The following is a 14,581-nucleotide window of genomic DNA, read 5'->3' as shown; positions in this document are numbered from 1 at the left end:
ATCAAAAAAACGTTAATAATATAATTTATAGCATATTATATATATATAGGTATCTGGAATCAATTTAGGATTTCATTAATGTTTTCAGTACCAGCTATTAATGTAAAGCGCTCGCTACAGACTTAATACTGCTCCCAAATATGCATGTGCTATCTAAAGGCTTGTCATTTAGTGTTAGCTAGTAAAAATTTAGTAACAGGGTTCCAGATCATGAAAAAGTAACAAGCATTTAGAAAGCTTGGCGTTTAAAAAAAGGATAAGTCTAGTCTAAGACGAACATAACGATAGAGCATTAATATGGTATCATTTCCGATTCCATTTTAATTAGAGATTCATTAACATTACAATGATTTATCTTAAATTTAAGATTTATAGTACCACTTTCAGAAAACAAATAACATTCAATGGCAAGGAATTATCAACGTTTATGTGTATAAATTAAACAAAGCAAACGAATCTCCCAAAAAACCCAGCTAATATCTCTCTCTATATATATAGATCTTCTGACATCTTTTTTAGTTCCAAACGAGGGTGTAGAAAATCTGTTTTACTATACTGTACATCAAACACTAGAAAAATATTTCTAATCTACATAAATTCATATATAAATATTATGAATCTCCCGAAGACTGCTTTCTAAAGTAGTCTTCGGGAGATTCATCTGCATTGTTTAATATATATAAATGTGTGCACGTATTGTTTAAAATGTGGCGGAATGCTATTACGCCACTTTTCTTAAGTATAATCCATCCCGCCACGATTATACATCTCTCTTAACATAACGATGGTTCAACAGAATAGTTCTTTTTAAAATTACTGAAAATCGTCTCGTCACATATCTCTCCACTTCGAGAACTGTATATATAAACGCATGTTTTCGCGTTGTGCAATACGAATCAATGATAATTATTCTCAAGCAGCAAAAAAAAAAAAAAAAAAAAAAAACCGCGATTAATATATATCATATTTTGTAAAAACCGCGATTAACATATATCATATTTTGTAAAAACCGTGATTAATATGTATCATATTTTGTAAAAACCGCGATTAATATATATCATATTTTGTAAAAACCGCGATTAATATATATCATATTTCGTAAAAACCGCGATTAATATATATCATATTTTGTAAAAGGAATTGAGCAAAAATTCGCATTTGTTACTTTTTATATAACAGTTCGTAAATAATAATTCTAAAAAGAAGATTAGCTTCAGTTGCGAATATGTTCGTTCAACCGCTTTTCTTGTTTTCAGGTGGAAAAAAAAAAAAAATTGTAATAGAAATAAAAATATTTTATTAACAATGCGCATTTTGCACCACATATTCTCTATTTTTAAAACTTTGACGAAATTCTAATTTACAAAAGCATCACAAAAAGTAATCTGCTTGCGGTCTTTTAGCAGGCAGCTCGCGTGATTCCTAGAATATTTAAAATGAATAATTATTAAATAACATTTTAAATACTAAGTGTTTATAAATACTAAGGCACGTGTTTACTATAGATAAATGGTATCAAAAATTAGTAAATTTTTAACTAATTAAAAATCATTAACACTATCAATTATCAATATATGATAAATTTAAAATTTTTTTTACCAATCTGCAGTATAATATATACTTATTTTACTGATACGGGATGATAAAATACTTTTATGATAAATTAATCTCAAAAACGTTAGGGCAGTTTTTTCTTTCATTTATAAAAAATTAAAAAAAAAGCATTGCATTTGTTGTTTATATTCAGTTCTTTTTATTTATATATATATATCAGTATTTAGTTCAATAAAATTGTGACCACTGACTAACTTATGTAAAAATGTGACCACTGGCTAACTTATGTAAAAATGTGACCACTGGCTAACTTTTGTAAAAATGTGATAACTGGCTAATTTATACAAAACCTTTAAGGCTATAAACTAACCAATGAAAAATATCACAAAAAGAAACAAAAAAGTTTGAAGTAACTTACAAATATTCCTAAACTACAAACAAACTGCATGTTAAAACAACAACATAAATATAAAAATACAGAAAATGTAACCAAAGACCTTATTAGTTTGTATCTAACAAATATAATTCATTTAGAATTACTGACAAATCAACACGGAAAACGAAGGTGCTTATGAATAAGTTTATAAACAAATTTTTTTGTTAAACTTTAAACTATTAAAGGAATAGAAATTTATATGAAAAAGACAAATATTCTTTTCGTAAAAGTTACTAATCAAAATTCCTACAAAAATCAATCCAGAAGAATTTGAAAACTATGTTTTAACATTAGAGAATTATTTCAAGTGACCAACATTTTATTTCAAACTTGAATTATGGTCAACAACTCTGCAGCCGTTTTTCTAAACGCCTTATGATGCTTATTACGCCTTTCGAGAAAAAACATAATTGCAATTTTGTAACTTGTTTCACTTGAAAAGATTCAGAAAATAAAACTTTTTAATTAATCATTATGTTTTTATGGAATTTAATGACTAATTAAAATTCATATTTAATGACATACATAAATTTGCGTATATTTCAGTATATTTTATATTTCTCTGTATCTATATTTATATTTTCTTTTACATAAAAAAAATAAAGTATAGAAAAAAGTAAAAAAAATTCTGCTAGAAGTTGTCAAAAGAATGTTGTGTTATGCTTCTTTTTAAGGTATTCGAATATTTATTTAGATTTTAAAATTTGTTCTTAAATAGTTTCATTTTTTTTATTACTTTAGATAAAAAATATGCTGACTGACATTGCCAATAAAAATATGGATTTTAATAAATCCTAAACTAAATTGTTATAGATTTTTATTTAAAAAAAATGTTATTTTGAATAATAATAAAAATAAATTATTTTCATTTTTGACCTCAAGGGTAAACTAATGAGTTGTAGAGATTATATAAACCTATATATGATATAAAGTAAATTGTAATTTACCTATATATCATGTAAAGGGTAAACTAATGAGTTGTAGAGTTTATATAAACCTATATATGATATAAAGTAAATTGTAATTTACCTATATATCATGTAAAGGGAAAACTAATGAATTGTAGAGTTTATATAAACCTATATATCATGTAAAGTAAATCGTAATTTACCTATATATCATGTAAAGTAATAGCTTCTTTATTTTTTAAATACATTGCTTAACATTTTGATTTTTTTTGTTTTTTTTTTCTTTTAAATAGTTTTAAATAGTTAAATAAAATTGTTATATATTTAAGAAACCAAGTAAGATTCAACATTGTGTTTTGTTTTTAATACCAAATAATATTTTTGTTATTAGGTTTGCAGGTTTTTGTTGATTTTTACTTGAAAATTATTATTTATCTTTTTGTAGATATGTTTACCACTTTAGACTATTAATATTTTTATGTTTTTTTTGGATGGTCGATATTAGGTATAAATAAATTATTAAATAAATACTATCAACTTAAAAATAAATGATAATTTAGTGATATGATTGGAACTAGGTAAGCTGAAATTAATTGTCATCAAAATATAAGAAATGCTGCTTGTTAAGAAGAAATTAATTTATACCTAAACATCATGGTTAGACGAGTTGAAAGTAACTATCACATAAATGAAAGAGATAGGCCTAGATGAGATTAATCATTCTCAAAATGTACGAAATGCTGCTAGACAATCAGAGTGTATTGTATAGCAAGAAGTGATACTATTCTAGATTATTTAGGAGAAATGAGCCAGATCTGTCAGCATTGCTGTGCTAAAATATTTTTTGATGAAACACATTATTTATGTTGCCATAATAGAAAGGTAGTTTTGCTTCCATTTTCATTATTTCTGCAAGATTTACAGGAAGTTATATCCAATAATATCCAAGTTATAATTCCAACTTTTTAAAATATATTAGAATTTAATATACCTTTTATTTTGCTTTATTTACTGATAATGTGGTTTAACAAATAAATCATAGGCCGCCATGTTTTAATATGTAGTCAAGTTTTTCATTGTGTAGGTAATCTTAGGCCAGATCAAGATATTCCCCTAACACTATCAACTGTCAAGTTTTTCATTGTGTAGGTAATCTTAGGTCAGATCAAGATATTCCCCTAACACTATCAACTGTCAAGTTTTTCATTGTGTAGGTAATCTTAGGCCAGATCAAGATATTCCCCTAACACTATCAACTGTATATCTCTGATTCACTTGCAGCAGTAAATTTTAGAAAGCAACAACATCGCAATCAACTTTGCTTACATAATTATATGTTTTGTTTGCAAACTAGTAAGTGAAGTTGCAGTTGTATTCGTTGGAGATGGTGCTGCACCTGCTTCCAGGGAAGTTATTTACCCAAAAGGTAAGAAATGCTGCTTAGCGAGCAGATAACTTGCAAGAATGTAGTGTCAAGCAGTGTTAATGCCTGTTATTCTAATTTTACTTTAGACACTTGAGGACAAAGCAAAGTATGAGTTTTCTATTAATAGTAATATTTATTTTTATAGTAATATTATTTATATGTTTATAGTAATATATTGAGTGATTTATAGTATATATATTTATAGTAATATTTAGATTAATAACATAAATGATTTTAAATTTTTTTATAATTTCAAACATAATTATATTCATTTTTTTTAGTTGCCTTTGTCATCACTTGATTAGTTTGCTTACTGTTGAAACTTTTGTAAATTAAATATGATGTGAAGTTTACTCTAATAATCATTAGTCAACAGTTAGAGAGAAGCCGGAGCTTAATTAAAAAATGTTGAGAATTTATCTTTTAATCAAGGTAAAAATATTTTCATTTACTGGTAACATAATAAAACCAGATACTATTATCTATTGCATGTTTTTTTACTTTTTTTAACATGCTTCTTTGAAAATACTTTCTTTCTCTTCCTCTCTCTTAGATGAGAAGGAGAATTAATAAAACTTATGTAATTACTGAGCTCTTGCATATTTCTTAATACCACAATTGATAATGACCATTTATAAGAAATATCTTACGAGTTGCTTGCTATTTTATGATATAATTTATGATATATTTTATGATATAATTGTTCAAACTAATAACTATAACTGTCCCTCAATTGTTCAAATATTGTAACAAATAAAATCTTTTTAGTTCAAGTGTTTTAGTTAATAAAATATCTTATTAAGTTGTGGTGTTATTATGTTGTATTGTCTATCCTTTTTATAATATTTTCTTTTTGAATTATTCTGGACACAGTAATGTGTGCTTACAAATATCTTATGCTATGCGATATTGTTACTGTGTTTTGTGTTGATAGAACTAGGCTGTTATAGCTATTTTTTGTTCTTTATATTTTCTGTAATATTATTATCCTAATTCTACTAACAATAAAATGCAAATAATACTTTTGTAATTAAAAATATTAATTTTTTTTTCATTTCTTTTTTTATGTATTTGCAGGCTTTACTTGACTTTCCTTGGTACCTGCTGTGTTGAGACAGATTTTAAAAAGAACTGAACTAATGTTAATGCAATCTTTATGTCATTAACTATAAGCAATGACATTGCTGATAGGGAGTCAAACTTATTTATAAAATATTATTTATAAATATGTATTTAATTTTTTAGATAATATCTAAGTTATTAATGTGTTTTTATTGTTATAAAATATATATATTGTTATTACTAATAACCCATATTGTGGGTTGCTTACTGCTAGTATATATTATTTCAGCAAAAACTCTTTAGAGCTTATTTTAGAAAAAAGGTCTTTTTTCAAAAACAAATTTTTCAAAAACAGATTGTGTTTTAATAAAATAAATATTAAACTTTCAAAAAATGTTAAAAAAATAGACATTTATTACAAGTTTTGACTTGTGATAAATAAAAACTGACCTGAGGTGCTGCTTCAAATATTGTAAAATCTTTTTTTAAATGCTCATCTAGCTCAAGAATTGCAGCAACATTACCACATCTATAATGCAAGTAATAAAAAAATATCACTATTTTTTTAATAAAGAACACAACTTAATCACAAATTTACACAGATACACCAATTTGTAATATAAAATAACAAAATTTATCGGCTTCTTTAATTTAAAAATATGTTTAAAAATATATTTTTAAATTAAAGTTTTTAAAGTTTTTAAATTAAAGTTTTTAAATTAAATATACAGTTTATTTTCTATTAAAATTTATATTTAATAGAAAATAAACTGCTTTACATAAAACTCACTAGTTGCGTTACATAACTTATAAAGTTATGTAACGCAGCTTGCAAGGTTTCTAATTTAAGCTTTCCACTGAGAGCTTGTTTTTTTTTTTTAATTTTAAAAAAAATTCTATTTAGGTAGGTAAGTTCTATATATAGGTAGTTTTATATTCTTTTCAACATAAAACTACCTTGTCTGTTTTTTATTTGTTTTAACAGTTGTTCATCTTTTTCTTCAAAGTTTCATAGAATATGTGCATTATCACGCACACAAACCACTGTTTTAGCCATAGCCACTGTGAGGTGCACACACATCGACGGATTTAAATATGAATTAGCGCAGTAAAGTGTACACACATTGACTGAGGGTTTAGATTTTAGCAAGCATTCTTTTATATAAAAGAAAAGTATTTAATTACTTATTTAAATAGAGTTATTAAACTAATATAATTTATATAAAAATTATTAACAAACTTTTTAATAGCTTCAGAGGTACCACAAAATTCAATGAAACCTTAGCTTATACTGTTTTTCATATGGTAAAGCTCTTGCTTTCATATATCATTTCATCATCATATTGATATCATGTCTTGTTCCACTTACAAGACATGATAGTTTGCACAACTGTTATTGTTTTAAATTTTCTACACTTAGAATGTGATTTTTACTTATTTTTATTATTCAGTGGTGATGAATAATAAAAAATAAGAGAGTAGGAAAACCATGAATATTTAATAAACATTTTTTGACAATTAAAAATTTAAAGATCTTAATAGTAAAATAAAATGTCAAGGCTAAAAACGGACTTTAGTTTTAAATGTAAATTTACTTTTTCATTTTCATTCATAACTATATGAAAAGAAATGCAGCCCTCTAAATTTGAAAAGAAGTTACACTGTTTTAGACCAGCATCAGGTCAACACAAAACCTTTTTAAAAATAAAAATCAAAAAACAACTATGACTATTCTTTGTCAGAGAGTGAACTAATTTTAATGCCTTCGATAGTTTGTTCTTTAACAGATGAGGTTATGTTTTCCAACACTCTTACCATCATTTTCTGAGTTATTTGATGAATGCTTTTATTGCTAGTTTTTAAAAATTTTAATTTATTTTCTAGATATTTTTACTAATTAAAAAAATTCCAAAAGACAAAGTGACATAGGTTACCATTTGACAAATGTTAACCAATCATTGATACTTATGAATGATATAGGCTAACATTTGATAAATGTTAACCAATCAATAATAGTTTTTAAAGCAATGCTTTTAAATGATAGTTTAATCATAAGTAAAAAATAATTACTTATCTATAAAATTATTTCATACAATACTTTTAACAATCAAATAAATTAGTCTCTTGTAAAAAAATTTCTAAATCTAACCAGCCATCTTACCAGTTAATTTTAATCAGATGACAAGAACTAAATTATTCAATTGAAAAAGTCTTCATTAATTGTTTTTGATAGAATCTTTATTTTGAAATAATCCTTCATTAACTTATAAATAAAAGAAACATAAAAAAAAATTCAACACATAAATATACAACAATATATTGTTGAAATAATATAAAACTGTAGTTTTAACTTCAGTTTTTAATAATTTGATTACATAGGAAAGTTAGTAAAATGATGTTTTGCCACCTGTGTTTTTTTATGACAAGTAACTATATTTTTAATAAATAAGTGAAGTTATGAGCAAGCTGCACTTTCGTGTAATGGAAAAAAAGTTTAATTTTAACATAAATTTAAGTTAGTGGTTTAAAATTGTTTCACACTTTAATTTAAATTTACATTTGCTTGGTTTCTAAATATTCTATAACACAAAACTATCATAGTTCAAAAATGTGTACATATCTTTTTATTTGACAAAAATCATCTTACTTGTAGCATATACAAAATTACCTGTAACAATAATTAGGGGCAGACCATACAGTGAGTACTGTTTCATTAAAATGCCATTTAAATCCTTCCATTACCAACTGATGGGCTCGACAAATAAGTTCTATATTGTTTTTTACATTGAACTACAAAAACAAAGAATTTTAAAATGAAAAACATTGATTCCTAAAAATATTTGAAAAACTTAATTTAAAAAGAAAATAAAAAATTTTAAGTTGAGTGTAGCATAAAAATAATTGATTGAGTTTTATTATTCTGAAAAAATAATTTATTAGATTTTGTTTCTGATAACCTCATATATGTATGTATTACAAGCCTTTCCGGAAAGCGCGTGCGATCACATACCTTGTTCATCCACCACTAAAGTAATTTTTTTAGACAACTTGACCACATTTTTATATAGTTAGCGTTTTAAGAATTTGCAGCAAAATAAAGCTTTAAAAAACAAGAGAATAAAACAGCAATACTTGAAGAAAAGAACCGAAGACTATAAAAAATTGAATATTAAAAAAAGAAAATTGTTGTCAAAAAAATATATATATACTTAAATATTATACTCTTTTGGTTTTCTTATTTTAGGGCGTTTGTTATTTTCATATTACCAAAATTGATACAAGTTGAGGAAAAAAGTAGATAAGAATATAACAGAATTTTTTTTTTTAGATATAAAATTTTTTTGCGACTTTTTTAGTCAGTATATTAAGGAAATACTTTATAATTTGCGCTAGAAACACAGACAAATTATAAATATGTTTTTCAACTCTTGAAACTTTAATGTTTTTATCGATGAACTTATTTTTTTAAAAAGTTTTTTGTTATATACAGTAGTGTGCAAAAGTAACTGGACAAGAGCATAACTTGAGATTTGGAATTTTCATTCAAAAGTCATAACATGACTTTTGAATGAAAATTCCAACTTCTTTCAAATTTTCACTGAAATGTCAAAAAATTGATTACAAATCTAAAAAGAAATGATTTTTTACTAAATTTAAGCAATCTAATTTTAAAAATTCATTTAATTAAACTGTGCACATGCACAAGTATCCGGACAGAAATAAAAAACTTAAATTAGATTTTTTTTTTAACATTTTTAAAATTGAAAATGCTTTATTTTAAAGTAAATTGCATTAGTACTTCGTTGGGAAGCCCTTAGCATTGATTACTGCTTGAGAGACAAGGTATTGAGTCCACCAGCTTCATAATCAAAATAATTTTGATTTTCCCCCATTCTTGTTTCAGAGTATTCGATAAATCACATTTACTTGTTGGTTTTCGACCTAAAATTTATCGATCAATGAGCTTACATAGACATTCAATAGAATTAAGGTCAGGACTTTGCTAAGGCTATTGGATTAATTGAATTTCTTTGGTTTTGAAAAAGTTTTTCACAAGGGTTGAAGTGTGCTTTGGGTCATTGTCCTGCTGAAACATTCATCCTTGAGCCCTGAAAAATGTTCCACTCCAAAATGCTGTCTTAGTAAATGCTGAAATTAAAGAACTTTATAATGTAAAATGTAGTGTTGACACAATCAAACGTCTTTTGAGGTCTGCAAATCTATTTGAAAGACATCCTACAAAGAAACTTTTTATTTATATAAAGAATTGAAAAGCATATTTAAGATATGCTAAGGAACATTTGAATTGGGCAAGAAAACAATGAGTGAAAGTACTTTTTAGTAATGAATTTAAGTTTATGTTATTTGGATATGATAATATTAGATAAGTCCAGAGGTCGAAACATTATGAACTTGGCTAACTTGAACAGAGATTGTATCGGTCTTATCCATTTGATTGATGGCAAAATGGACAAAAATATGTACTTTGTACATATTTTTGAATACTTAAGAATGTTATGCTACCACATGTTAAAGACAAAATGCCTCAAGGAAGGATGTTTTAGCAGGACAATGACCTAGCACACTTCAACCCTTGTGAAAAACTTTTTCAAAACCAAAGAAATTCAATTAATCCAATAGCCTTAGCAAAGTCCTGACCTTAATTCTATTGAATGTCTATGTAAGCTCATTGATCGATAAATTTTAGGTCGAAAAACCAACAAGTAAACGTGATTTATTGAATACTCTGAAGCAAGAATGGGGAAAAATCAAAATTATTGTGATTATGAAGCTGGTGGACTCAATGCCTTGTCTCTCAAGCAGTAATCAATGCTAAGGGCTTCCCGACGAAGTACTAAAGCAATTTACATTAAAAAAAAGCATTTTCAATTTTAAAAATGTTTAAAAAAAAAATCTAATTTAAGTTTTTTTTTTCTGTCCGGATACTTTTGCATGCGCATATTTTAATTAAATAAACTTTTAAGATTATTTAATTAAAATATGTGCATGCAAAAGTATTGATTAGATTGCTTAGATTTAGTAAAAGTTCATTTGTTTTTAGATTTATAATCAATTCTTTGACATTTCAGTGACAATTTGAAAGAAATTGGACTTTTCATTCAAAAGTTATCTCAAGTTATGCTTTTGTCCGGTTACTTTTGCATGCTACTGTATAGTCAAACATAGCAAAAACATTTTTAAAAGCAAAAAGACATAAAAACGTAATAAACAAATAAACATAAAAAAAAAAAAAATTTTTATAGTTCTAGTACATAGCAAAACTAGTTTTTTAATTATATGGACTGATAAAATCATGAATAAGTTGCATGTCAAGACTTTCAATTGTGGTTAAATTGTTATAAAAGATGTTTTTTTCAACAACGACTCTAAAAAAAGAATACAAAAGTTGTATAAAAATTTTATTAAAAAAAACAAAATTTTACTTACTTTTTTTATAATATATAATATAACTATTTATAGTATATAATATAACTATTATCTCATTCTTCTTCATCATCTGAATCCCCCTATCATCGTACCTCTTACAACTACCTTAAAGCTGACTGGGAGTCTTTCTGTGATTATCTTCCTGATGGCCCTTAGGTACAACATTGTGCTGCTGCAATTGCCAATCGAAACCATTACTTCCATATCTATCAGCAAAACAATTCTCCAGAAAACAGACGTCTGTTAATTACTGCTAGAAACCATTGTAAAAAGGTTTTATCTAACGCCAAAGCTCGCTATTCTCAGGTCATAAAATCTTCTATTTCATTACAAAAATTAGGCTCTTGCGACATCTGAAGAATCTTTAACAGTATCAATAATAAGGGCAAATCTGTTATTCCACCTCTCTTGTTTGGTTCAAACTTTGTCACCTCACCACCTAAAGACAAAGCTAAATTATTTGAAAAGAACTTTTCATCAATATCATCTCTTGATTCCACTAGTTGCGTTTAGCAACCTATCTAATTGACTACCTGATATTGCCAACAAACAGGTTGATCCAGTGCTTGACATTCGTATCACTCAAGCTTCTGTATCTAAAGTGATTTCCTGGTCTTCTCCATAAGGCATGGGGCTCACAGTGGCTGGTGAACTTTAATTCAGATAAAACTCAACTTTTTTCAGCCATTCGTTATCGCAATAATTTAGACATTCCTATATTATATATATATATATATATTATTGTACTCGATGAGTCATCCACTACTTATCTTCTAGGATTAATTCTTACTTCCAATCTTTCTTGGAAACCATATATCAAATCTATTGCAAAATTAGCATCTGCTAAGGTTGCATCTCTTTATCAAGCTTGAAATTTTCTTACTCTGAATTTTATTATTTATTTCTTTAAGTTTCAAATCCGGCCTTGTATGGAATACTGAATGAATATAAAAAATTAAAATATTTTTTAATTTTTTATATTCATTGTGCATTTTTTTTATAAAAGGGTTATATTTTACTTAGATTTACATTTATTAAAAAAAGGATATTAGGACTTTTTTTAATTATAGTTTACACTTTATTTAAGAAACAATATATCAAAATACAAAGTAACTTGACATCGGAAAACATTTGTACATTGTACTTTTTTTTTCTTCTCAAGGCATTGCACTTTGCTACATTTTAAATCATAAACATTACTGAGCAAAAAAATTATTGTGTATTAGTATTTATTTTCACAAAAATTATCAAAAGTTTTTTCGCTGATAAAATTTAGCACCTATTTTATAAAACCATTTCCTTAGGGATTGTCCATAAATTATGCAACACTAGATTTATTTAAAAAACAGAAATAGGAGCTCTTTTACGCATCGATTTTTATTAAACTTAATGCGCTACTTTGATTTTATAACTAACATTTTAACAGGTTTATGAAAAACTCAAAAGATATTTAAAATTTCAGAGTAAAATATCCACAGTAAAATAGTGAAAGTTCTAGATAACTACTAACCAGAATGCTTGAATGTTAATTTAATAATAAACCCTTTTATAAAAACAAGATAAGTGGAACCTTAATAATGTCATTTTTTAAAGGTGATATTGGAAAAACCATATTGGAAAAAAAAGTAAATAGAATTTAATGATAAAATAAAAATTTACACTAATAATTATTATAGTTACAATAATTAAAATAGTTGCAAGAAAAGTAATAGAGAAAATAATTTAAAAAATGGATAGCATGATTTTGTTAGTAAGGATAACTATAGAAATAAATCAACTTAATATAAAGATTTGTTCATCATCATTAGTCATCTCATGGACATAAACCAGTTAAAAAATTCTCCTGGTTAAAAAAAATATGTTTCTCATTCAAGCTAAAAACCCAACTTAAATTTTAAGCACAAAGCAAAAGTTATAGTAATTCTTTTCTAAAAGCATATTATTTAAGAAACAAACAATTTTGTGATTAAAATTATTTATATCTATATATAAAAGAATATATGCAAATATTATAGGATTTTTTGAAGAATATTATTTTAACAAATTTTATCGCTTATTTTAATATATATGTATATATATATCAATGTATATATATATATATATATATATATATATATATATATATATATATATATATATATATATATATATATATATATATATATATATATATATATATATATATATATATATATATATATATATATATATATATATATACCCTCGGAATTAGGAAAATATATATATACCCTCGGAATTAGGAAAAATGAGGCCGACCTTGAACTGTTAGAGGTCGGCGAGGTTACCATAAAATATAGAAACAAGAACGGTAATATTTTGCCGACCTCAAACACTTTCAGATCGGCAGTTAGGTCTGTTAACAACAACAAAAATTTAATATCAGCTAGTAATAATAAAATTAATAAAATAATAAAATTAATCATTATTAAAAAGCATGCAAAATTAATCATTATTAAAAAGCATGCAAAATTAATCATTATTAAACAGCATGTAAAATTAATCATTATTAAAAATTGAAAGAAATAAAGAACTGATATTTTAAGTTTATTCCTTTAAGTTATTAAATCGCACCACTTTTTAAATAATTTTTAGTATATAAATTATTAAATCAAACTGTTTTTTCAAATATTTTTTTGTATATACTTTTGTTTTTTCAGTCACCCCAGGAATGTATGTATGTATGTATGTATGTATGTATGTATGTATGTATGTATGTATGTATGTATGTATGTATGTGTGTATGTATTCATGTATTAATGCATGCATGTAATATAATTAACTAATAAACTACTTGCATAATTAAAAAAAAAAATTCATAAAACTACCTGCTGTACAACATCACTACCAAACAAAAAACCAGCACCACGTGGGCTTACACCCCAACCTTGTTTGTCTAAAAATAGATTCACTTTCCATAACTTTGTTATATTAATAGATCTTCCCTCACTTTTCCATCTAAGGTTATTGAACTTCTCTGTTATAAAAAGTTAGTAGTAGAATAATAAGAAATATTGTCAGCTCTTGGGTGATAAATTATTAAAAGTTTGTAAATGAATCAAAGATGTTATTAATAACATTCTCTCTATTGTACAAAGACTGGTTGCATAATATTTAGGGTGATCACTTTCCAGCAGGTAAAAAAACAAGTTTTAAAGACTTGTTAGTTACATACAAAACTTTTATCCATAGCATCATTTTTGCATAACTATATAAAGTCAAATAAGATTTGTGCTTAAGAATTATTTTATTGAAATTAGTTTGTAATTAATTTTGTAATTAAAAAAAAAAAAGGGAAGGTTTTTGTGATTTTTTTATAACTTTTTTTTTTGTAACTAAGTTTAATAAGTAGATTTTGTAATTTGTTTTGTAATGTTTGTTTTGTAATTAATGTTTATTTAGATTTTGAGCAACAATTTTATAAAATGGAAATATATATATTTATAATAATAATATGTTTATTACAATTTTATCTTATACTATTGGTTAAAACAAATAGTTTTAAAAATTGTTTCCTATGGAAACTTAAGAATAGGTTCAACATTTACTAAAAGTCATGGATGGAAATTGATATAAAACTAAAAGTATTTATCAATAATTTTACATCAAGAAAGTTAAAAAAATAAATAAAAAAACATCTTGTTATTTAAAAAAAAATTACATTAAATTGCTTAACTCTATTTCTAGGTTTTCTAATTTTTATTATTCAATCTTTAACTATAAATTAAA

At 25.1% G+C, this 14,581-nt stretch overlaps 1 protein-coding gene across 1 annotated transcript in view; it reads right to left on the bottom strand.

Annotated features, from left to right (window-relative positions):
• Nucleotides 1–1,274: 1,274 nt before the first annotated feature.
• The window catches only part of LOC100200590 (serine/threonine-protein phosphatase 4 catalytic subunit), a 59,391-nt gene continuing 46,084 nt past the window's right edge, over nucleotides 1,275–14,581 (bottom strand). Inside the window, exons 14-17 of the mRNA XM_065807541.1 lie at nucleotides 13,681–13,748; nucleotides 8,055–8,176; nucleotides 5,837–5,915; nucleotides 1,275–1,422 (exon numbers count right to left, since the gene is read on the bottom strand). Coding sequence (XP_065663613.1) covers nucleotides 1,372–1,422; nucleotides 5,837–5,915; nucleotides 8,055–8,176; nucleotides 13,681–13,748 — 320 coding nt within the window. The 3' untranslated portion in view covers nucleotides 1,275–1,371. The remainder of the gene's footprint in view (nucleotides 1,423–5,836; nucleotides 5,916–8,054; nucleotides 8,177–13,680; nucleotides 13,749–14,581) is intronic.

This window comes from Hydra vulgaris, chromosome 10, assembly GCF_038396675.1.
Source record: "Hydra vulgaris chromosome 10, alternate assembly HydraT2T_AEP".
NCBI classification, from domain to species: domain Eukaryota; kingdom Metazoa; phylum Cnidaria; class Hydrozoa; order Anthoathecata; family Hydridae; genus Hydra; species Hydra vulgaris.
Note: the sequence above shows the minus strand (reverse complement) of the source record. Positions and strands in the feature narration are given on the sequence as shown.